Source organism: Tiliqua scincoides, chromosome 2 (genome assembly GCF_035046505.1).
Source record: "Tiliqua scincoides isolate rTilSci1 chromosome 2, rTilSci1.hap2, whole genome shotgun sequence".
NCBI classification, from domain to species: Eukaryota; Metazoa; Chordata; class Lepidosauria; order Squamata; family Scincidae; genus Tiliqua; species Tiliqua scincoides.
In genome coordinates, this window is record NC_089822.1 from 247,680,965 (window position 1) to 247,706,584 (window position 25,620).

General features: G+C 50.0%; 1 protein-coding gene across 3 annotated transcripts; it reads right to left on the reverse strand.

The window, feature by feature from the left end:
• Nucleotides 1–2,306: 2,306 nt before the first annotated feature.
• Nucleotides 2,307–23,648, reverse strand: BRPF1 (bromodomain and PHD finger containing 1). 3 transcript variants are annotated; one of them, XM_066615840.1, is made up of 14 exons: nucleotides 23,569–23,648; nucleotides 20,612–21,221; nucleotides 18,006–18,965; nucleotides 15,018–15,216; nucleotides 14,050–14,184; nucleotides 13,121–13,267; nucleotides 9,958–10,264; nucleotides 8,805–9,110; nucleotides 7,103–7,390; nucleotides 6,362–6,509; nucleotides 5,361–5,497; nucleotides 5,150–5,268; nucleotides 3,358–3,512; nucleotides 2,307–3,140 (listed from the first exon to the last, which is right to left on the reverse strand). In XM_066615840.1, the coding sequence occupies exons 2-14, from the start codon at nucleotides 21,205–21,207 to the stop codon at nucleotides 2,957–2,959; spliced, it is 3,681 nt and encodes a 1,226-aa protein (XP_066471937.1). In that variant the 5' UTR covers nucleotides 21,208–21,221; nucleotides 23,569–23,648; the 3' UTR covers nucleotides 2,307–2,956. The 3 variants fall into 3 exon arrangements, with proteins under 3 accessions (XP_066471937.1, XP_066471936.1, XP_066471935.1); XM_066615839.1 differs by having other exon boundaries at nucleotides 13,139–13,267; nucleotides 14,050–14,202; XM_066615838.1 differs by having other exon boundaries at nucleotides 14,050–14,202.
• Between the last annotated feature and the right edge of the window lie 1,972 nt (nucleotides 23,649–25,620).

Below are 25,620 nucleotides of genomic sequence, written 5' to 3' on the forward strand. Positions count from 1 at the left end.
TCCTTGACCAGTTCGTGCTGTCATTTCTTTGGCCATCTCGTCTTGCCCTTCCATTGGCCTGTCTCACCCTGGATCCAAAACTCTTTGGAGTGGATGTTCTTTCCCTCTCACACCACACCAGGACCAGGGGACATCCACTCAAACTGAGTGTCGGGAGAGTTAGGACAGGCAAAATATTTCTTTACCCAGCTGTAATGGGTCTGTGGAACTCCTTGCCACAGGATGTGTGGTGATGGGCACCTGGCCTAGATACCTTCAAAAGGGGACTGGACAGATTTCTGGAAGAAATGTCCATCCCAGGTTACAAGCTGTGACAGGTATTGCAATCTCCTGGTTTTAGAAGTAGGCTACCTCAGAAGGCCAGGTGCATGAGAGTGACACCAGGATGCAGGTTCATCTTGTGTGCTCCCCTGAGGCATCTGGTGGGTGAGATACAGATGGACTAGATGGGCCTGATCCAGCAGGGCCTTTCTTATGTTCTTTAATAAAAAGATTTCAAATCAATAACTGTATGGATTTTCCTGTTGAAGCACTGAAACATAAGTGGTCATACTATTAGCTGCTGCAAAACTATTAGGAGGTCTTGGCAGATGTTTACAATATGTAGGTTCTATGAATTAAAAGCACCCCAAAGCCTATTATAAGGGAGAGACCCATGAAAATTTTATGTACTATATCAAATAACTGATGCATGAGAGCTGTAGGGTGCCTGTCAAAATCCTGAAGTTCACTTTTTAAATGCTTTACAAGTAATTAAGCAACCTCTGAACAAAATATCAGCCTCCCCTTTCTGAGAATCTGTTAAAATGCTAAATATATTAGAACAGGTTGGCAGCTTTACTCTCTTTTAAAATCAGAAAGGTGTTTTGCCCAAAGGATCAGCGATTTTATATTATTTCTGATTTTAAAACAGCAAGGGAGAGAAATGCTTGAACTAGCAGCATTATTGCTAGATGCAATAATGCGGAGTGAAGCAGGGCTGTGTTCTTGCACCAACCCTGTTTGGGATTTTCTTCGCTGTCCTGCTGAAGCAGGCCTTTGGAACTGCAACAGAATGCATCTATCTCCGGACCAGATCAGACGGAAAGCTCTTCAACCTCTCCAGACTGAGAGCAAAATCCAAAGTCCAGCTGAAATGTCTGCGTGACTTCCTCTTTGCTGACGATGCAGCTGTCACTACCCACTCTGCCAAAGATCTCCAGCAGCTCATGGATCGTTTTAGCAAGGCCTGCCAAGATTTTGGACTGACAATCAGCCTGAAGAAAACACAGGTCATGGTTCAGGATGTGGACTCACCTCCCTGCATTACAATCTCTGAGCATGAACTGGAGGTTGTCCATGACTTTGTGTACCTTGGCTCAACGATCTCCGACACTCATTCTCTCGATGCCGAGCTAAACAAGCGCATCGGTAAAGCAGCTACCACGTTTTCCAGACTCACAAAGAGAGTCTGGTCCAACAAGAAGCTGACGGAACATACCAAGATCCAGGTCTACAGAGCTTGCGTCCTGAGTACACTTCTGTACTGCAGCGAGTCATGGACTCTTCGCTCACAACAGGAGAGGAAACTGAGCGCTTTCCACATGCGCTGCCTCCGACGCATCCTCGGCATCACCTGGCAGGACAAAGTTCCAAACAACACAGTCCTGGAACGTGCTGGAATCCCTAGCATGTATTCACTGCTGAAACAGAGACGCCTGCGTTGGCTTGGTCATGTCGTGAGAATGGATGATGGCCGGATCCCAAAGGATCTCCTCTATGGAGAACTCGTGCAAGGAAAGCGCCCTACAGGTAGACCACAGCTGCGATACAAGGACATCTGCAAGAGGGATCTGAAGGCCTTAGGGATGGACCTCAACAAGTGGGAAACCCTGGCCTCTGAGCGGCCCGCTTGGAGGCAGGCTGTGCAGCATGGCCTTTCCCAGTTTGAAGAGACACTTTGCCAACAGTCTGAGGCTAAGAGGCAAAGAAGGAAGGCCCATAGCCAGGGAGACAGACCAGGGACAGACTGCACTTGCTCCCGGTGTGGAAGGGATTGTCGCTCCCGGATTGGCCTTTTCAGCCACACTGGACGCTGTGCCGGAGCCGCCTTTCAGAGCGCGATACCGTGGTCTTTCGAGACTGAAGGTTGCCAATACTTATTGCTAGATGCAGCACCCAGAATGTGCTTGGGGCTAAATTAACAAAACTGATAGTGACATTGATCAAGAATGAAGAGCAATGTATGGTAGCCACAAGACCTTCACATGAAACTTCTCTCATCCTGACTGGTAACAAAAAAGAACAGACACAGTTGGTTCCAAAAGAGCAGTTTTATTTTCTAAGAATCGATAGAGATCTTCTTCCTCCAAAATAAATACAAGTACAAATGCCCACCCGGCTGCAGCAGAAAGAAGAGCCGGGATCCTACAGGGTGGGTCAGGCAGAGCCAGATTCCAAAAAGCTATAGTATCAAAATGTGCGAGTGAGAAGACAGCGGCCCTTCTCTGCAGAGTGTCAATAGGGCTGGGCCAAGGAAAGGCTGGGGCACCTGGAAAGGTGCGACACTGCAGGGAAACCTGGGGCTTGGGTTTGTGTGTATGGAGCAGCCCAAATAATTTACATTCTCCCACTATTGTACAGTATTTTACAAAGGCTTAGAGCCCGAGGACCCAGACAGTGGGGTATTGTCCTTGGGAGCTATACAGGCAGCTGGGTGTTGCTCACGCAGCTGGTCAGGGCAATTCCAGGCAGGGAACAAGGAAGGGCAGGCTGGCACGAGGTAGGCTTGCCCACATGGAGGGCACAGTGCTCTGTGGGTGTGCCCAGCACACAGGAGGGGCCATTGGGTGCTCTGCACTCGCTCCCACAGCCTGGCCAAAGGCCCGGGCTTCTCAAGGCTGGAGCTCTCCGCTCCCCTCTCCCGTACAGTCCAGCTGCACCGAGCGAGCACCCAGGGCGGGAGCCCCGCTGAGGGTCAGTCGCTCTCGCTGGAGTCACTGCTCTGCTCTCCTTGCACCTTGTTGCGGTGCTGCATGGCGCGGTGGTAAGCTATCTGGACAGACTTGCGGATGTTGGACTTGCGCCCTTCCAGCATCTTCTCCTTGTCCAAGTCCTGGTTTACACCTAGTGGCACCAGTTTGGTGCGGGGCAGCCACTGCCTGCAGGAAAAGAACAAACAGACCTCATTGTAATTGGTATGTTCCTCTGGTTCTCTCTGAAGAGAGTCTACTCAATCTGTGACTCCAAGATCTCATCCTGCCTTGGAATGGTAGCTCCACCTCTGTCTTTAGCCACTAGAACTTGATGCCCTTATATGACAGCCCTCATCCCTGCACCAACAGAGGCAGGCAATGCAACATGAGGCTTGGCACTGACCAGGTACGCTTGTTGTCAAAGAAGAGGACCAGGTAGAGATGCTCCCTTGCTTCCTGAGTCATCTGCTCTCCCAGTTTTAGCACCTCCAAAGGGGGCACAGGGATGGGAACACCGTGGTGAAACATCCCTTCCCGTGGCATCTTAGGATCAATGATCTGCCAAGCACAAGAGGGAAACAAATCAGATACCAGAGAAGGGCTCGCATCAGTGTGGCACAACAGGAACCCCCCCCCCCCAACACACATACACACCCCACCAACTGGCAAAGAAAGAAACCAGCGAAATGGCTGGGCACTAGAGTGGCACTGCAGCCAGAGTACTAGATAGTGAAACTTGGGTTTTCATCACCATTTGACCACTAGCTCATTGAGTGGTCTTGGTCAAGTCACTGTTTTTTAGACTAACTGTAAACCAGGCAAGCCACTGCCTTGAGTTTCTTAATGGAATAGGTAGGATGCAAACATGATAAACAAGAAGTGAACAAACAGCCAGGCTGTTCGGGCACTGCAGCTTTAAGAATCAGGGCCTTCATATGTATACAGCTTAACTTGTTCTCCCCTTGCACGTGCACAGGTACTCTCCTATGGGTTGCAGAATCAGCATTCTTAAAAATCACCTATAAACCCCAAATCTTACCTTTTTAACAAATCAATTTCCTACTATTTAACATTTCTGCCAGCACCAGTTATGTTCTAAGACAGAGGTGCCCAAACCCCGGCCCTGGGGCCACTTGCGGCCCTCGAGGACTCCCAATGCGGCCCTCAGGGAGCCCCCAGTCTCCAATGAGCCTCTGGCCCTCTGGAGACTTGCTGGAGCCCTCACTGGCCCAACGCAACTGCTCTCAGCGTGAGGGTAACTGTTTGACCTCTCGAGTGAGCTGTGGGATGAGGGTTTCCTCCACTGTTTGCTGTTTTACATCTGTGATGCAGTAGCGGCAGCAAAGGAAAGGCCAGTCTTGCTTTGTGCAAGGCCTTTTATAAACCTTGAGCTATTGCAAGACCTATTTATTCATATTTATTCATTTATTCAAGCTATTTATTCATATAAGTTCATCTTTAATATATTCATTTACATAAACTTATGTAAATTTATTCAAATTTTAAATGTAAATTAATTATTCCCCCCCCCCCGGCCCCTGACACAGTGTCAGAGAGATGATGTGGCCCTCTTGCCAAAAACTTTGGACACCCCTGTTCTAAGAGATGCTGATGATGCAAAGAATGTCTGTTTATGACTTTTGCAATCACACAGTTTGTATAATTGCACAATTTGGGATTTAGGGATATGGCAGTTATAGCTTTTGAAATCTTGCATTCAATTTTTGCTGGAGACGGGAGAGATACAGCCAAAAGATACTGACAAAAGAGAGTAGAGCTAATACAGGGCAAGGAGACAGACACAGGAGGACTCATGGCTGTACTGAGTGAAGTGAGCACACACATGTAATATTTGTTACAGGAATACTCAGTTTCTAATGAAGCGGCTAGACCCTAAATTAAGGCCATTTTCTATGCTGCAATATGATAATGACCACAGACCTATCTATACCTCCTGGTTTGTTGTCTCCAAAAGTTTAATTCTTTAATTATGTATCATAATTGATCTTAACTGCTATCTAGTGTTCCAGAAGGCTCAGGGAGATTAAGTTTCTAGCGCTCCTGCCTTGTATTTATTTAAACAGATTTGAACCCTGCCTTTCAGTTTAGGTTCCAAGGTGGTTCCAGGGACTACAACTTTTTAAGTTACAGAAGAACCTTGACCAGGCTGTGCATATGTACAGATAAAAACAAACCAGTGCTGGATAAGAAGGGTAGCCCCGGCATTTGGCCCACACCAGGTCCAGGGCATCCAGAGGGGAGTCCTCATCCTCAGATAGCCAGCCAGCTGATCGGCTGATGCTCTTCCGCACCACTGCACAGAGACAGAACAAGGAGTCATTGCCACCCCTCCTGCCAATGCATCTCCAGATAGGAAGGCAGGGGGAATTGCACCCATATACTCACTTCCGTGGCCCACCCCTCGGCCAGTTCCCACAGAGTAGGACTCGTTTTCGGTTCCTGACGTGTCTTCACTGCTGTCCTCTGGGAAATTGACGCGGGAGAAAGAGGGCTTCCCTCTGCCTTGTTTAGAGGGGGTTGTGCTGTGTGGGAGGAAGCAAGAAGCAACATTACTTTTCCAGACAGTGCCTTCTGCAGGAGCCTGGATCAGAATGATCCCTGCACCCCTAGAGTATTTATCAGAGGAGGTAAAGGAATCACATCTATAGCTTCCAAATCCCAGGAGAGGTGGGGGATGTGTACACTGCACTCCAGACATTTTCTGCTTTGGCTGACAGAGTCAGTCTTGCCATTAGAACCCTGGGCAACTGTGGCTAGTGAAAGGCATTTGGACTTTCTAAGCCTCTCCCTGGGCCATTTGGGGAAGTGGAGTGGGTGGGGGCACGACCCCTCCATATCAAAAGAGTTGCACCACTCTGACCTGTGGCTATGATACCTGAGACCTGCTTTAAGTTCTGATTTCAAGCATCCCATAACCTGAAACATGGATTCATCTGTGAGGGTGGGGGGGGGCAGTGATAGTGTAGTGGTCCTGGTGTTGGACTGAGACACAGAAGATCCAGGTTCAAATCCCTGCTCAGCCACAAAGCTTCCTGGGAGACCTTGGGCCAGTCACCATCTCTTAGTCTCACCTACTTCACAGGCTTGTTGTGAGAACAAAAGGAAAGTAGGAACCATGTACACAACCCTGAGCTCCTTGGAGGAAGGGTGGTATAAAAATGTGAAAAATAAAAAAAACTTGGGGAGAGAGAAGGGTGTCAGACAACATGACCTTTGGGGGTGGAACATCAATTGCAGACTTCAACCCTGCCATCTGGGAAACTCCCTTTTCTGGGGCTATCTGGCCACTCCTACTTTAACTTCACTCTCACTGCTAGATCTTGGGGGTGCAGGAAGAATGGGATTATGCTTTATAGCCCAATGCAGTGGGCTGGACCTTCTGGTACCTGGTACGGTCTGAGGCAGCGCTGCTGCTGCTGGTGCTGCTGGATTCTGAATCAGAGCTGCTGCGAGGGAGGTTGTAGTCACTGCGATAAACTAGGAAACTCTTCTTGACTGGCTGATTGCCGCTGCTGAAACCATTGGCTGGCAGGTCTGGGTAGAGAAAGACATGTGGAAGCACCAATCAAAACAGGTCCCCCATTCTATATTCCCATGGTTGAACTCACCAACTGGCAATGGCCACTTGCCTGGCCAATTGTGATACTGCAATATTATGGATTCTGGCATAGATGGACCAGTTGCCTACACATCAGAATCCTGCCTTTCATTTTTTTAAATGAGGGCATTTCAAGCTCTCAATGTTCTCAAGAAAAAGCTTTAAAAATGGAAGGCTTTGTTTGCTAGTAACTTCAACTAGAGAGGGGTGGTAGAACTTTCACACTACCTTCTCTCCACACTTGCTGTTCTACTTTGGCATTTTGTTGTTATTGTCAACTAGGAAAGAAGACTCAACCTAGCACTGTCTTTTAACAAACTGTTGCCACTCTTCCTGATGTTGAACCAAATTTCTATACAAAACCTGTTAAATTCTATTTCTCTGAGAACATGTGCAAAATTTTGTGGGAACCAATGTCCAGGCACAAACAAGTCCACTTCCCAGATGGAAGTCACTCCACTCCTACCATACACACTGTGGAAGAAAGACAGTGAGCTCCTTCTGCAACTTGGCCCCATCGTGTACTCACCAATAGGAGTGTCCTCTGCCGACTTGTCACTGTCACTGTCTGAGCTGGAGCTGGGACGTGGGCTCCTCACCCTCTTGCGCTGACGCTGCAACCCACCCATGATTGGCAGCTGGGGAGGCCCTACGGGACTGTTCCCGTGACTTGGAGGCAGCTGGCTATCGCGATTCTTGGGTGGGCGCCCAGGACGCTTTGGAGGCCCAGCTGTTTTGGGGTTCTTCTTGGAGAAAAGCACTGATGTTCTTCTGCCAACTTCATGCGCTGGGGTGGAGGAGGAGTTGGGGCCAAGACCTGGAACCAAGCAGTTGACATTTACTCAGAGGAGAAACGTGTTTCAGCCTCCTTCCAAAAGAAGCTACACAGATGCATTTTAAGGACCTGTTCACCCCACACTTTGGGCACCTTTTCCCCACAGATGGGAGCGAGTAGTATCCTAGTGGTATCTGACCCAATCTCAAACAAAGCAACATTTGTGATTTCCTCCCATTATACAGTTCAGCATCTCTGAGCCACAAGATCCCAGCTAACAAGTTTCCCACTGATGAAGTGGCCCTGAGCCAACCCCAATACAGTGTGTGAAGTAGATTTCAACATCTGTTTTGTGCAGCCTCCCATGACAAAGTGCTCATTTTTAACTGCTAAACTCTAAATGGTTTGGAGCTTTCATGCCTTCAAGACTGCCTCTTTCCACCATAACACTTTTGATCAACTGACTGCTCTTAATATCAGTGAGGTGATATTCCACAGTTTACAAACATCCTTTAGCAGTTTACTAAGTTTCACTGTGCTCAGGATGTCACATTAAGATCTTTTAATGCAGGCACTTGTGCTGGGTCTAAGGATCAGCACTTTTAGTTTCATATAAAACATAGGTCATGTTTTTCTCCCTTATAAATCCTGCTTATAAAAGTTAGCCTCTTGAGATTATGTAAAACAATACTTTCTTTTTAAAGGGGGGAAGCTATAGAGGGGGCATCCTTCAAGGGCAATTCAGCATGACGAGAATTGGTGGGGAGATGTGAGAGGGGGAGAGAGAGAGAGAAACTTGGATAAAAATTAGACCCAAGTTGAAGAGTGCAAGACGGGGTTAAGAAACACTGGCAGATCTCACTAAAAAAAAACTTAACCCTTAAATCTAAGTCTATTTCAGATGTTCTGTAAATGTCGTAACTCTCCGTGAGCACACACTGTGAGCCTCCCTCCCATGGGACAGCACTTGTCTTAATTGAAAGTGTCCCCCTTGACACAGGCATTACGGGGAGGCTCTCTGCCCATGGAAAGCATTGCTGCTGCAGACAAACAGTCTCCGCAGGGAGAAAGGGGAGCAGGGCTAGGAACAAAGCTGCAGTGCTCCCTGGGCACCCTCACAGTGTAGAGACTGTTCATGCTTACATAAGATATGAAAAGGGCCCAACTTTCCAAAGGGCTCACAGCAGGTTGGAAAGGAATGAGGTTACATCTCAATTCTCAGGCCAGTTCTGCCCTTCCTTTTCTTCAGAATCACTGAACAGATCCAATGGATCACAAGTCAGCTTAACACGACTCGTATCTCATATCCAAAGCATAGTTGACAATCGTGTTAGACCATGTTTTCAAAGATGAGGAGATCCATAAATCTTCTAGGCAGTCTGTTCTACTAGCCACGTAATCTGCTTGTGGCATGCCCAGTATCTGGCCAGGGACAGGTGCCTCCAGGCATTCTTACCTTTGCCAGTCTCCTGGCTACTGCTCTCTTCTGCGGCACTGTCCGTCTGAGTGTCCTTCTCACAGGGGTTGTGAGCTGGCAGAATGATTCGGGTCAATGGGCCGTGCCCATCCCTCCCTGTCTCCCGCTGGTGTGCCAGCTTGCGCCTCAATGCCGTGATTTCCTTCTTGATCATCTTGGCACGCCGACAGCGACCAACGCTCTGCTTCCCAGCGCTCACCTCGGTCAGACGCTCTAGCAGGAGGTTCAGCTGGTCTTCCAGGGGCAGGTGCTTCTGGTTTTCTGACAGCAGCAGCCGCTCCTCATCTGGGTCAAGAAAACATAGTTCGTAAAGGGGTTTTGCCAACAGATCATACTGTGCCTGTTAACGAGACCAGGAGGCAAGAAAATGAGGCACAGTTGGTCACTCCAGTTGCTCCTGTCAGCTACTTCTGGCAGCTTGTTGGTGTAAGAAAAAACCACACACAGACACACACCTATTCTTCTGAGGATTCTTAAAGGGCGGTAGGAGGCCTGAACCAAAAAGGTGTGCTGACTCCGTGGCCAAGTGCATCTCTGCTCTGGCCAACTCTGTTTCCCAGTCTTCCATGACCTCCTTTTTCCTGCCCTTTCTTCCACCTTTCTACATCCCTCTTTCAAGGCTCCACACTTCCTTTGACCTAGTACCTCCTCCTAGGCTCCTACTTCTTCTGTCCCTTGCTGTCTGTCCTGTCTCTCCACTCAAGCTACAATCCTATCCACATTTACCAGAGAGTAAGCACCACTGACTATAATGGAGCTTACTTCTGAGAAGATAGACATAGGATTGGGCTCTCAGGAAACAACAGCTAGAGACACTGTTGCGTGTCCTATAAGGGCACAGGTCCCTCACTGCCAGATTCTCTGCCACCATACCAGATCCCTTCGTGTTTTCCAAATAGATACTTAGCAAGGTTTGCAATTTCTTAAGGGCTGACATCCAGAAGAAGAGTGAGGCCGCTTCCTTCTCAGGCATTCGGTCCTTCAACCTCCCAGAGGATCTCATCTAGCTGAGCACTGGCTCTAAGCAATCTTTTGCCCTGGCAACTTGGAACAGCAGTCAGCTCTGTTACTTCCACCCCTCCCTGGGAGAACAAACCACCTCTGGGCAGCAGGCAGCCAAGCTGACACTCACCGTTCTCCGTGCTTCGCAGAGGCACCTCATCCCCAGCCATTGGGAAGTGCATGCCTGTCTCAAAATCAATGCCCATCTTCTCCGCTTGCCGGCGTGCCTGTCGCAGCACAGCACCCCCTTGCTCCCGCAACCGGACAGCTGCCCGGTAGAATATGGTGTCTTTGGCATTGTACTTTAAGCAGTTGCTGACAATCAGGTTGAAGTCCTCCTCAAACTCGTCGAGATTCAGGTAGCGGTAAGCTTCCAGTTTCTGTTTCATGGTGTAAAAGTCCATTGGCTTCTTGATATGGTCCAAGTAGTCAGGGACCTGAAGGGGACAGAGAGTACGTGGCTAAGAGACTGGGAGCCCGCCACTTGAGGAATATCTGCTCCAAGAAAAGAAAACGTTAAAAGACAGCCTGGAAACAGGCCCTGATGATCTTGCCCAATTTGGAGCCATTTCCCCACTGAGAAGGGGTACTCCCGTTTTGGGTGGGCAGACTTAGAAGCGCATTTCAAAGTCCCAATACCATCTCGCAAACCATGTCCCCAAAACCTGTTAATGTTAAAAAGAAGAACGAGCTGGTCGAAGTGGAAACTTTGGCAAAGAGAGCCAAAGCTAGTCAGCTCTTCATGGATGAGTCAGAAAACCATGATCTTAACCTGCAAATCTGGGGATCACAAAGGTGTTTCTTGTCCCCCATAGATTCACCTGCAATCACAAAGTCTCAGTTTCTCCAGCTCCTCACCTAGTTGCCCACCTATCACCTCAGTCTTTCTGATTCCCTTCTCTTAAAAGCCCTCAGTCTTAACCCACAATCCAGGCATTGCTGGAAGCATACCCAATCCCAACATGCTGTGTCTTGCACAATACTCCGTAAGGACTGGGACAGACTCTTTTCTCATGTGTAAGGGCAGTTCCTGCACTCCCCTTTAGAATGGATTTGTGTCACAGAAAAATGCTTTTCAGAGTTATGTCCTATTATTAAACACAGGAGGTCAAGTCTGCATTGCTGTGAAACTTGGGCAGTTCAAAATGTGCCCGATAACCAGATGTTTTTCACGAAGCAACCAAGGACATTTTTTGTACCAGCAGTAACCTATTCAAAGGCTGTATTTTCATGAATGGATAAGGAAATTCAACCCTTCTACACCTATATTGGCTGCTGGGTGGATATTCCATTTTGATAAATGGTGCTAACTTTGTGTCGATCCAGTCCTATGCATATCTACTCAGAAGTATGCCACATTCTAGTCAATGGGGTTTGCTCCCAGGTAAGTGTGCAAAGGATTGCAGCCTATATTTCCTAATCTCAACAGTCAGAAACATAATGTAATAAATGCATTAAGGTAATTAAGAACAATTAATTGACTTTAGATCCCTGCTCTCAGCAGAAGCGTGCAAGGATTGGCTAGTACCACATCTACGTGTTTTAGTGGGAACCCTGGATACTGAGAAAAGAAACTGGTAGTAGCCGAAAGTCAATGAGGTTTATTATGCTCACAGCAACAGCAGGGTTAGGAAAGCATAAATTTTTTCTATTCATTGATTGTGAATATGAATTTACAGTCCATAATCTGGAGTTCACACCATGGCAAAAGCTCAGTCCTAGCTACATATACTCCAGTTTCACACGGAGAAACTGTAAGAGACAGCATCATATTTTTAGTGGACCTTGTGCACCATGATCACATCTGCTACTCATGCTGCTTAGACTCGAGAATGGAATCTGACAAAGATCATTTATGAGCAGACTCCATGAAATCTGGTGCCTACACATTTTCTAGTGAAGTTTGTGAACATCCATATCTTCTAGGAAGCCCTTACCAGTCCAGGCATAATGCTCACATGAGCCAAGCAGGGACCAAGTGTGACTGATGAAAGAAGAGACAAGGGTCTACTGGCCGAGATACACTTTCAGTGGACTGCCCAGGACAGGTGAGGATCACCCTATCAGCCCTGTACACATTCTCAGTGACATGGACATAGGATCACAGTATAGCCAAGGAGCAGTTCTGGATGGACCTGCCACTCAGCACAAAACCCACACTCTTCAAATGGTGTCTCACAGTATCTGTCCTGACACTTCCTTCACAGACAAGGTTTCCCTTGCCAACAAGAAGGACCTAGACTAGGAACCCCTGGAGAACTCACCCTTAGGAAAACCCCGGGAAATCTCAGACAGGGCCATGCAAATTAGACTTAGCCTTGTCCTTTCTAGTGGGAGGGGCTACTTCTACCACCCAGTTCTGCTGCAGCAGAGTTTTCTTGGAATTACTGCACTGTCGTTGCCGTCTAGGCTTTAGGTGGCAAGGGTCAGACTCCTTCTGCCCTTTCTTTCCCAGATTAGTTAGATGGAGTGGGAAGAAGGTGCGAGGCCACTAGTCATAGTACCCCAAGAAAAGCACAGTTGTCCGGAAGCTTGGATCAACACGCAAGAAATGAATGTAGAACTGCTGATGGTTTCTGGATAGCATCAGACTTTGATGGTATTTTGGTAAGTTCACGCACACAGGCAGAGGGGGGAAAATGCAAAAATAAAAAAATATCAAAGCTTCAGCTCTCAAAGTGATTTGGTCGCATAAACTTAACTGGAAGGAATTCTCATGTTCCTGTGGGGGCAACTAGTCCAGAGGACACATGGATTCCTATAACCAAACTAATCTCACTGTCTCTCTCTCTCTCCCCACAAGTCAAAAAGAAGTGTGTGGAAACATGTTTTGCAGGAAGTGGAGGGTTGCTGTCAGAGGGCTACAACTGGCCACACAAACTCAATGTCATCTCACTGCATGGATTTTGTGGGGCTGAGCTCTGCCCCTGGAAAGAAAGGTTCAGCTCAAGCTCAAATTGACAGTTCAAGCTTTTCTTTCCCAGAACACAACAAAACCTAGGTATTATTTGGCACAAAACAAGAAGCAGCAAACCAATATAAAGTCCATTTCAGCCACACAGTCCAATTTTCAAAATGCAGACTTTGGTCAGCTGGTGGAGCGCTTGTGGGCCTCTTGATATAGTTGGGACATGGGTGCCAAACTGGTGTGGTCACAAGATCTAACCGTGGGGGGGGGGGGGGTGCATGTTGTACAGGAGTTTGGGGGAACAGGACCAGCAAGATGCTAAGGCCAGCCTCAGGGCTGGGTGGGAATAGAGCAAAGTATAAATTGGGGGTGGAGGGGTTCTTACTTCGTAGAGTTCTGTTACCTCAGACAGCGGGACCGGCTGGCTGAAGATGTTGCCCGTGTCCTTCTCCTGGAGCTGCTCGAGTGTCCGGCGCAGGAGGATGAGGAATGGGGTCAGCTGCATCTCTAGCGCCACTTGCTGGATTTTAATCTGAAACACAGGGGAGAGAGATCACTGAGCAACTTGTCTCCAGGACTCTTGGCTATATCCAACCAGGATCTCTGAAGTAGCATGGGGTTAGCACAGGTGCCCATGGAGAGGGGCTGAGGTCAAAGGGCACCATCAACAAAGTGCAGCTCCTCTGAGAAGGTCACAGGGCACAAATAGGGAGTTGACTATTTGAGCATTTACTCCGCTGTCATTCCAACCCCCGTCCCTCTGGGAAACTGCGGCCTCCATGCTGTGACAGAAGATTTCTGTCCCTTAATATCTGTGCCAATGAGATCCAGCAGCTTGGAAGTTCCATGCTGCTCTCCCTGCTCATCCCCTAGGATCCCAGATTTCAAAACACCGACCCTCAGGGAACACCTTCTGCATCAAATCAGCCTGTCATGGAATCCCTGCATGTTACAGTCAATTCCGGTGGAATGTTGTATGGTGCTTGAAGCACAACTGCCCTGAACTAAGCATATGCCCAGCCTAGAAGTTGCCCAAACTCCCCTGTGACTTCAGGGAGAGCGAATATCAGTAATGGCAAAGACCCTGTCATTTCAAAGGCTTGCCTGTCATAATGGATCTTGTTCTCATGAAACCTCCAATACAGTTCTAGAGTTGCAGAGACACTGTTTGAAAACACGGTCGTGTTGCTCCCTTTCCAGTCCCACACTCCCCTTCTAGATACTCTGGGAAGGTCCCCCCTTCCCCCCTCCCCTAACTTTGCCCAAGGGAGGAAGACTATGCATCCCCCAAACTCCCTTTCCCGGCGCAGTTACCGTCTCTCTCTTGAGCTTCTCTCGCTTGCGAATTAACTCCACCAGCAAGCGCGCTCGTTCCAGGTCGTGGCGGAGGCGCTGCCAGGATTTCAGCTGCTCTTTCAGGGCCCAGTTCTTATCCTCTGTGTTATCTCGCTGCGGGAACATCAGAGTCTATGAGAGGAAGGGGCATCCCTGCCCCCTCTGCCAGGCTGCACTGCTTGAAGTAGCGCAACAATGACCTCCCGCCAAGCATAGGGCAGTGGCGGCAAACAGAGCAGAGTGCGGCCGAATGAGAGAGACCGTGTGAAACGGCAACCATTTATTCTTTACTGGAGTTTGTTGTATGGAGACAAGAGGCTGGATCAATCTGGGTTTTGTCATTTTTATTGTGAATAATAATTATAATTAAAAAATGAGACATCCCACTTAGAGGGCTCACAAAGGGAGATCTAGTGCCTCTTTCTACCCTCCGCCTTGGTAGAAGGAAGGAAAATACAGGGAACTACCTTACAGAGTCAGAGCCCCCTGCCTGAAACTATCTATTCTGACTGGAGCCACTCTCCAAGGTCTCTGAAGAGCTTGTTCCCACCTTTTACAGAAGATGCCAAGGCTGAACCTAGGACTTCTCAACATGCAAAGTGGGGTTCTTTGGTGTTAGTTTCATGCTGATTTGTGTCTCGGCCAGGAGAAGGCCAAGGATACCTCCATCCCATCCTGCTGTGACAGCCAGGATTCTGACCTCCTCCTATTGACTGGAAGTACATCATCGGGCCCAGCTGTGAAGGAGAGCTTCATGCCTAGCTTCTCCCAGACAACCCCATGCTCCTTCAGCCTACCCCACACTGGAAACAACTGCCAGGCTAGAGACCTCACTAGTAGCAACAGGCATCTGTGGTCTCCCCACCCTCCGCCCCACACATTTCCTGCCTGGTTGATGACCAGGCACACCATCCACCCTCTGGCCAACATCTCAAGAGAAGCCACACCTGCTCGGTCTTGGAAACAGGAGGGAGAGGAGGTGGCCGTCCTTGTTCACAGTTCCGATGAGACTGCAGGTGCGTTTGGAGTCGGCGCAGCAGGGGGACCCCATTGCGGGACTGCCTCTTCAGAGTCCAGTAGCTGTGTAACCTCTGCATAAACTGACTCTTCCTCTGGAGGGTCAAGCGATTGGTGATCTTACTGAGCCTGCAAGAGGAGATGGGAGGGGTCAGCTAGGAAGCACTGAAACAGGAGGAAGCTGCCTTACGCCAAGTCCATCTTGCTCAGTGATGTGGGCACTGACAGGCAGCAGCCGGTGTTCCAACGGGGTCTTTCTCAGACCTGCGAGGATATGTCAGGGTTTGAGCCATGGACCTTCCACACTCAAGGCAGATCACTGCTTCACAGCCATGGCCTCATGGCTAGGCCATGCCCTGGGAGCTTGAGACCTGGAGAGGCACAGGAGGTTCTGTCTGAACTACAGGCCTCAGAAAAGGAATGTTTAGGTACCGTTGGTGAGTTGTAGAAAACAGGGAGTTGGGCTTAGGAGTGAGTAGCCTGGCTTCAAATCCCTTGCTCTGCAAGGAAAGATTTGTGGCCAAGTTATTAGTTCTCAGCCTTATCCACTTTGTAGGATTATTATAAGGAAAGAAGGAAGAGAATAACTTTATCCAGAATGGAAAACAAGAAGCATTGACTCATTAGTACAAAACTTGTGAGAATCTTGCAAAGGATTGTGCATTGCAGTTCACTGTAGCCTGCTTCAGTACCCACCCTACAGGGTGGGGTGGAGGGACTCCAGGACCAACAATGTGGTACGGTGCAAACCGCAGCTAGAATCAGTTTGTCCAAGCCATTGTTCAGGTTCATAAAACAGATGTGGCTCCTACTTAGATCCTGAGCTTGCAATAAAACCCATCCAGCAGGTTTCTCCCAGAGAAAACGGTCTGTGCACAATCCGGAGTAGGGGTGAAGATTATGAGGGGCAAAATAATCAAGAACCTGGAGGGAACTCCTCCTGACTGCACTGAACTTCAGCATCAGCAGACACTGGCAATGGGACAACTGACCGTACATGCTGAAATAAACCAGTCAGTCTTTAAGCTGCTACAAGAATGTTTGTGATTGTCCTGTGAGAAAAAACCACCATCTCATAGCATAGCCTAGGACATAACTGCCCCTTGCTCATTTGCCTGGGGCAAAGAGTATTTCCTTCAGTAGTGGTTGCATCTTGGGGCTATGGTAGGAAGGAGAATTTAAAAGCACTGTTTATACTCAGGGGTACTGAAGTACTTTTAAGAATGCAATAACTGCCTTGCTGGATCAAGATCCAGGGTTCATACAGCCCAGCCTTCTGTTTCCAATCAGAGCCGTTCAAAGACCTCTAGGAAGCCCATAAGCAGTGCAGAAGTCTTCTCCTGTTTGCCCATAGGGAACATTCGAAATCACACACCTCACCAATAAGACACTTGGTTTCCTGCCCCCAGCGGATGGCGCTGTACACATGAAGCTGCCTTCTGCCAAGTCAGATCATTGGTTCATCTAGCTCAGTATTACTGGCACTGATTGGTAGTAGCTCTCCAGGGATTCAGACAGAACTCTTTCCCAGGCCTACTTAGGGATGTCAGGAATTGAATCTGGTACCTCTGCATCCCAGAACAAATGTACTGAGCTATAGGTTCTCCCCTAACTATAGAGCCACCATCCACAAGGAGAAGAGTGTGCTCACTATGTGGTGAAGTAGGAGGGGTCAAACATATTCAACCCAGCACATTTTGACACCCTGCCATTACATAGTCCCAGAGGAGACTGATGAAACAGGGTTGCAAAGGAGCAACTGTTTGCTTAGCCTTGCTGTGGAAGACCAGTTATTTTGGCTTCCCAGATCTTTTGTGTACTTTGATCCCAATTCCTGAGCTGCTCATTCATGAGAATATGACTCTAGTAAGGCTCCCTCGCCTCTTCTCAGGGGGTGACTTTCCACTAGAGAGAAGAGATACCCCTAGAAAGCAGAGCACTGGTGAAATCCAGTGTTCCAAGTGAATTCGCTGGCTGTAAAGCCTCCTGTTGTGCAGAGAAAGTGGGAAACTTTAAACCACACCATAGTGGTGTGAGCGTGATGGCTAAAGCACAGGGTCTGGATGTGGGAAAGCCTTCACACAAATCCCTGGCTTAGCTATGACACTCACTGCATAGCCTCAAACAGCTCTCTCTCTCCCCCCCCCCCCATATCTCATAGGTAGGGAAAGATTCACAAATTTTGGCTGACCGTGGTAATGAAGCCAACGTTTGCAGACAATCACCATTCCCCTTTTCTGTATAATACTTGGAGAGGGGAGAATTGTTTTGATTCTGGGCGACCAGGACTTTCTGAGCACCTCAGTAACCCACAGCCAAAAGGGCAGGTGGTCTTTCTGTGTCCTTAAAGAGGGAAAGGCAAGGGTTTGCCTGGCACTGAACTGCAATGTCCAGTCTTTGGATGTCTTTGGAGCATAGTACCAAAATGGCAGCATCAAACTTCCTCTCCAACATGGAGCTAGAGAGGCAGGACAGTGATCTTCCCTTTCATTCTGTAGCGTTTCCAAGAGCAGCAGGACCATGGGGAAAATCGCTACCCCCTACCCAGCTCCACAATGAAGAGGAAGATTGGGGCTCCTCTTATCATCCTCACCAGAGTGCAATGCCATGGTGAGAATTGTGGTCTGCTGCTCATAGGCTCCTGCAAGGTGTAGTGGTTAGAGGGCCAGATTCACAAGCAGCCAACACTGTTAAGCCACATATGATGGCAGTCAAAGATGGTTCTCACACAGATCTCTGGATCAGGTGAACCAAACTTACGATTTCTGCTATGGGTCAGGTATACACTGGCCTTTGATGCCCAGCCTGCCCTCCCAGGTGTTCCTGAAGGCATGCGCTCCAACAGAACTGGTAACTTATCCCTGACACAGAAGCAGGTCTGCCTGTCCCAGTTTCACATCATCAGGAACACAAGGTACCTGTGGGGAGGGATGCAGGGCACAGACACCACTGGAGCAGCTGCTCTTTTCTCAGCCAATATTTTCCTGGCCTTCTTCATTTTAATCCGGGACTTGGCCTTGGCTTTCTTCACTTTCTCTGAGCTCCAGCCCTTCCCGTCTTCTTCCTCCTCCTCTTCCTCCTCCTCCCCTTCACTGTGTGAGAGAGCAGGCAGGCGCCGCATGGAGCCCGGGGGCGTGTGGATGTCACAGTAAGCTGTCTTGCGAACGCTGAAGGAGGTCCCGTTGGCCCCTGTCTCCCGGACAGGCTCCATTTTCATGTAGAGCCCAGCCTGCTGAGCGCAGGTGACGTGGAAGGCTGTGTAGCAGTTCGCTTTGTGGCACTGGATGCAGGCCCCCGAGCCTCGCTGCTTGCAGATGTAGCAGGTCAGCTTCCAGCGGGCAGGGGGAATGTGTTCTATGCTATCTATGGGCTCCAGGAAGACTGTATTGGCAAAGCAGACCTCTGGGATCCAGAGGGCGCACACCACGTGGGCCCATCGCCCATCGTCTGTCTGTTTGAAAGCCCCACCTTTGTTCGGACACAGAGCACAGTCTACAGCCCTGGAGGGTGACTGCAGGCAGCGGCGGCACAGCCACTGGCCCTCAGGGATGTAGGGGACGCCATAGCACTCTTGGTGCACAGCCAGGTTGCACATGTCACAGAAGAGGATGACGTTGCTGTTCTGACACTCCCCGTCATTGCAAATGCAACAAACCGCATCCTCGTCCACCAGGGCGTTGGGGTCCCCCTTATTGTGGCTCTCAAAATAAGATTCCTTCTCGAGCCGGTCCATCAGGTACTCAAAGACCTCCTGGGGGATGGGGCTCACTCCCTCGGTCTTCCTGCGCTCATTCATGATGTCCAGCCAGATGTAATCCTCCTCATCCATGTCGTACTCCACCTCCTCGTCCAGCTCCTCGGCCGACTTCTCAATGTATCTGAGAGGGAAGGGGGAAAACAAAATGAAAACGAGGACGTGGTGGCTAGTAGGGGCTGAGAACCGTTGCCTTTGTAACTAAGAAACAGAAACAAGGAGACTGAGACGGGGGAGTTCACAAAGGGGGCAGCCACTGCTACATCTTGCCCCACTTTTGAACTGCTTGGGAACGCCATGCAGTCACTGTTTAGACATATATCCCTTGGCAGCCCTAACTGCTGGTCACCTTAGCCACCAACCACATAGCGAAGTGACTGTTCCCACCATCCTGATTACAGAAGAATAACACAGTATTTCAACAGATCGCACCACTACAACCTACCAGCTCTCCAAATCTGTAGAGCCACCACAGAGTGCATGCTATACAGTTTGCTTCAATCCACTGTCCTGTGCATATACTGAATGCCAATCTGCTCTCTTCTGATCAGTGAAAAGTAACTACACGCTCTGAAGCCACCTCACTTTCTCTAGACTGCGGAAGAGCAGGATTGCTGACAATTGTGCCCATTCATTTCTGTTTGACCTTAGGAACACCAGGACCAAGGAACCCTTGTTCAAGCTTGTCTTCCCTAACTTCGAACAAAGATCTATGAAACCTTCCCCACACCCAACTCTTTTTTGCCTACAAAATTTTGCTATTGCAAGATTGAGACTAAACGTGGTCACAACTGCCCTAAGTCTGGGGGTGGGGGAAATGGCCACCTCTCCTTGCAGGCAATTGTGCTTCCTCTCTGCTCTGCACCCTGGCTCCATGGGAATTCTATGGCCTTTTGATGGGAATATTCCCACCGGTTCCATTCCCATGGAGTGAGATTTCTCACTCCTGTTGAAACAGAGACAGGCACTGGTCTGGCAGCACTGGTCTCCAAATTGAAATGAAATGCAGTCTGCAGACCCCTCACACGCAAGAGGGAAGTACAGACGGTCATGCAAACCTTTACCAGAAGCTTCTAAGGGAGAAAAGGTGTAGAAGAGAGTGACCAAAATGATTACTGGGCTGGGACACTTTCCTTACGAGAAAAGAATTCAGCGATTTGGATCTGGGGTTCTTCAGTCTAGAAAAAAGGCGCCTGAAGGGGGATATGACTGAGACATTAATGTTCTTGTTAATGTATGTTCAAGACATGTATGTTCTTGTTATGTTCTTAGACCTCCTCCAATTTGAGGCATGCCACGTTAGATAACTAGTGCATCATGGTGGCTAAGAGACTGAGCTATGAACTAGGACCCTGGTTCGAATCTCACCTCTACCATGAACTTGCTAGGTGGCCTTAAGTAAGCCTCTCCTTCTTGGCCTCAGTCCCCCGTCATCTCCAATGTGGGAATAATAACTTACTTTACAGGGGGTGTTGGAATGACAACACTATTAAAACAGAGGGGATCCGGTCCTCTGAAGCCAAATGCTGCATGAAACAGCATTAAAGCAGATGCCACTGAAGGCACTGGAAGCTAACTGGCCTGCCCTACTCAGAATACACTGCTCCCATTGGCTACAATGGCTGGCAACCCACCTGGTGCGAAGGGTGCACCTGGTATGAAAATTGCTCTGCACATTACATGCTCTATGTAATCATATTCTTTATTAGATAACCCACAAGCTCCTTGCAAATATAGTTCTATGAGGCACTCTTAACCTACAAGAGGTACCTGTAATAGGAGGTGGGGCGAGGCGGTGCATCAGGTGTGTCCTGGTCCAGCTCACGGTACACAGCTTCTGGCAGCTTGGGTGTGTTGCCCGCCGAGGCACTGTGGTGGTGGTGATTGGAGTCCTTACGCTTCTCCTTGTTCTTGTGCTTGCTGGCTTTGGGGGCCACGGACGGGGTTTCCGTGTTCTCTTTGTTGCTGTTATTCTCAGGGGCCTCCTCAGGGGCTTCCTCGTCCTCGGACACCACATCCAGGTTGTCAAAAATGCTGATGCGGTGCACACGGCCATGCAAGTCTACCTCCACCATGCGCTGGGCCTGCGCATAGGTCATAACCTCACGACCTGGTGACTGTGACGTCTCGGAGGGGCTGGGGGATTGCTTGTTGGCTGCTCGGCCTTGCCTGCCCTTCTTCTTGTGCTTGCGCAAAGGGGTGCTCTGAGGTGGAGGTGGATTGTCATGGTCATAATGGTACAGGTGGTACTCAATCCCACTGTAGCTCTTGTAGATTTTGCGACAGGTGCCCACAGGACATTCGTAGGGTGGCTTGGTTGCCCGCAAGTTGTGGCAGAACGTCTTCACATCAAAGTCTACCCCCATGACGTCTGTCAGCTCTGTAGAGAAGGGGAATTAACTGAATGAAGATGCAGGTGCCAAGGTTACCACTGCCCAGCTACCAACCCCCCAAGAATTTGTTCCCCAACCCAAACGGCCTGTATGAGTTGCGGAGACGACAACAACATGACACAGAGTTTTGAAAATGGACTCCTGGCTTCTTACATCAAAACTGCAGGAGACCAATTTGGGACAAGCAACACGTGAAAGACACATGGGATCATGCTGATCTCTGCACAGCTAGTCCAAATGTGAGACGGGGGGGGGGAATAGCAGGACCAACCTCGGTGTCACAACCCATATTAGGACTGCTGTGCAAACCATGTGAACTATGTACTTCTGTTTAACCAGGTATTATTCCTCATCCTCTCTTCTGGTTTAGTTCTCAACTAGACAACCAGCAATGTGGGTAGCAGCCATCTGGACATAGCATAAGAAAGATGTGGGACGACAGTCAATCCACTCTACCTCTTGTTCTCCACCTAAAGCTGATCTATCATCCCGGCAGGGAGCAGAACCACCTCCAGACTTTGAGCTGCTCAGCTGTTTAACCTTCTTCCCACCAGTTCCTTTTCAAAAGCTACTTCTTCAGCAACCTCAACCTCCTCACTTGATTTGCTCCTTTAATGCCAGTTGTCTTACCTACACTCCAGCCTCACAGAGCAGTTTGCATGGCAGAGTGAGGTGGTGCTAGTTTTTGCTGCAGTAAACATGTAAATTGTGAAGGGAAAACAAGTAATTCCAAGCATGCAGTGGATAGGCTCCAAAGAGAGACACCCTAAGAACAGGTCCACCATGCATTTCCAAAGCACTGGGGAAAAGTGAAGGTTGAAAGTCAGATTGCTCATGCCTCTCTTATCCTGGGGACTCTCACTAAACATCAAAGAAACCACACCTGAGAGATGGAGGGGGAGAGGTCTACCCACCCATATCACCTTGCTTTCCTCTGATAGTAGTCCTGGTTGGGCAAGCTGGCAGAAAAGGGAAGTAGGAAAGTGATAGTCCACTGCCATTTCTTGCTCACGCTAACCCTACATGCTGCCCCTCCCATCCTGTGGTGTCCGTTCTGCTAGCAGTAGAGGAAATAACAACTTAGAGAAGGGGCATCAGGCAGCCCATGTGGTTTCACCTTGCTTACCAATACAGCACCAGAATGAACTAGAAATAGAAATCAGGGGTGGGTGGATGCTTGCATGCACTAGCCTCCCACTACTCCTTGCGTATGTTAAGCCTACTACACCCCTTGACAATGCTACATTTTACACTGCCTCCCAAATTCTTATGAGCACCTTTTGTTCAGGAGCAATGGAGTAGGATAAAAGACAGGTACATCTTTGGTTCACGTAAGCCCTACATTGTCTATGTCATCCCAGATTATGCCAGGACCTGTAAGGGGAACAACAACTTTAGTCCCTCTATTGAGAAGGCAAAGGTAGGATAAAAACGTTTTAACACCAATAAACTAAAGGAGGGGGTGACCAGCAGTCAAACTACATCCTGTCATGCTTCCCCACCTCTGTGGTGCCTTTGGCTGTGCAGAAAATAGAAACAAAGAGATAAGGGCAGACCAGAAGATAACGGAGATGTCAGTTCACATGCCACAACCCTGGTTCATACAAACCCTCCCACTTATCCCATGCTGTGCCACCTGAGCTTCAAGGGGAGTGGGGTGAGGGTGGCTGCCTTCCTGACCTGTGAGGGATCCACAGCTGTGCAGGAAAGAGGGAGAAGGTTGGGGGGGGGGGGTGCAGAAGGGAAGATAAAGAGATGCCAGCTCACTTGCTACAGCCCTGGTTCATGCAAACCCTACACACCATCCCACTCATCCCATGTTATGCCACCTGAGCACGCGCGGGTGGCTCTCCAGCTAGCCTGCCTTCCTCACCTGGGAGGGATCCTTAGCCCTGCAGAAGGGAAGACACGGGGATGCCAGTTCACATGCACAGCCCTGGAGCATGCAAACCCTCCCTTGTGCCTGGAGGGGTGAGGGGGGCTCTCCAGCCCTGGCGCGTGCCAGCCTTACCCCACCCTGTGCCAGCAGCAGCTCTAAGTGCAGAGGGGCTGGAGGGAGGGGGGGCTGGTGAGGGGGGCGGCTGTCAAGCTCCCTGCCAGCCCACTCCTCAGTGTCTACTCAGAAGTAAGCCCACTGTGCCCAAGGGGCTTCCTCGCAGGAAGGGGAGGGCAGGCGTGCCACCTGCTGCCTCCCAGGGCGCGCTCTGCCTGGGGCCGCCTGCCCTCCTCCCAGCGCCTGCTCCGCTCTGCCCTGCCCGCCTGCAAGCACCGAACCCCCCGCCAGGTAGGCAGGCCGCGGCCCCGGCGCCCTCCCCACCCGCGCGGGCTCCTCACCGAGGCGCGGCTCAGGCCCCGAGCCGGCGGCGGCGGGGCGGCTGCGCGGCGGCCGACGGGCCCATGGGCCCAGTCCGGCCCGGCCCGGACAATGGAGGAGGCTCCGGCGGCGGCGTTCGGCGGCGGCGGCGGCTCCTGCGCGGGGAGGCCCGCTGGGTAAAGCGGCTCCTTGGCAACCGCACTTTCGCCACGCGCGGCCCGCAGGCCTGTGGTGGCCCCCCCCGACTCCCCCCTCTCCAGCCCCCCCCCACGCCGCCTGCGCGCCCCCCCCCGCAAGCCTGAGAGGCCAGGGCGGCCCCAGCCCCGGTGGCGAATCTACCGCCGCGAATCGCAAGCCCCGAGCAGGGAGGGGTGGGAGGCTGCGCAGGACGCCTGGGTCCCTCTCCAGGCTGCTCTCAGGGGGGCCCTGTGGCAGCTCTGAGCGAGGCAGCAGTGCAGCTGTTCCCTCTCGGGGCCAGCCACGGCAGGGCTTGGAGGCTGCTGCCACAGCCCCCCCAGCCCTAGGTGTGTCTACTCAGAAGTAAGTCCCATTGAGTTCAATGGGGCTGACTCCCAGGAAAGGCATGCCTAGAGGATTGCAGCCTGGGGCAGTCTGCTGAGGCTGCAAGCCTACTCACACTTTCCTCCTGGGAGTAAGCTCCATTGACTAAAATGGGACTTCTGAGTAGACAAGCAGAGGATCGGGCTCTGAGGGCCCAATCCTGGCCAGTTTTCCAGTGCGGGTGCAGCCATGCCAGTGGGGCATGTGCTTCAGCCTGTGGTGGGGAGGCAGTCACAGAGGTCTCCTCAAGGTGTGGAGACATTTGTTTCCTTACCTTGGTGCACCAGTACTGGAAAGTTGGACCCTGAGGGCCCAATCCTGTCCAGCTTTCCAGCACCGGTGCAGCCACAATGCAGCCTTGAGGTAAGTATGTGCAACCTCCTGATTTTAGAAATGGGCTATGTCAGAATGCCAGATGCAAGGGAGGGCACCAGGATGCAGGTCTCTTGTTATCTGGTGTGCTCCCTGGGGCATTTGGTGGGCCGCTGTGAGATACAGGAAGCTGGACTAGATGGGCCTATGGCCTGATCCAGCAAGGCTGTTCTTATGTTCTTATGTCCCCATACCTTGAGGAGGCCTTTGTGACCCACCACCACGGGGTGCAGCGCATGCCTCGTTGGCACGGCTGCACCGACACAGGAAAATTGAATAGGACTAGGTCCTGAGTCTCCTGGAAATGAGAGGCTGCCACATTCAGAATGTGAATTATGAAATAAGAGGTGTGGGTTATGCACTTTGGACCCAGAACCCTTAAGTTCCAGATATGTAGTCGTTGGTTGCGGCCATTTATTCTGTGATGTTGAGAAAATTATTATTATAATTAAGCATTCCACAGCACTTTCCGTACACTATATTATCTCATGAGACCTTACAACAAGGTCCCTAATACAGTACTATCACTGTATGTATGCATTGTATACAGTACTATTGTATGTACGCAGTGTGTAATTGCCAGGCTCTATCATCACTTCCTGTGGCAAGAAGTTCCAAAGACTATCTCCTTGCCACAGGATATGGTGATGGCAACTGCCATAGACACCTTTAAAAGGGGATTGGACAGATTTCTGGTGGAAACGTCCATCACAGGTTACAAGCCATGATGATCATGAGCAACCTCCTGGTTTTAGAAGTAGCCTGCCTCAGAATACCAGGTGCAAGGGAGTGGCAGCAGGATGCAAATCTCTTGTTGTCTTGTGTGCTCCCTGAGGCATCTGGTGGGCTGCTGTGAGGTACAGGAAGTTGGACTAGGTGGGCCTTTGGCCTGATCCAGCGGAGCTCTTCTTATGTTCTTAACAGTGATTTATGGAGGAAAGGTCTATCATAGGTTACAAGCCATGAGAAGTAGGCAACCTCAGAATGCCAGATGCAAGGGAGTGGCAAAAGGGTGCAGGAAGCTGCATTAGATGGGCCTTTGACCTGATCCAGTGGGGCTGCAGTGGGGATCCAGTCTTATTATTCATAGGAGGGCTTGTAAGTTCATGGCAGAGGTGACATTTGAATCTGAGACTGTT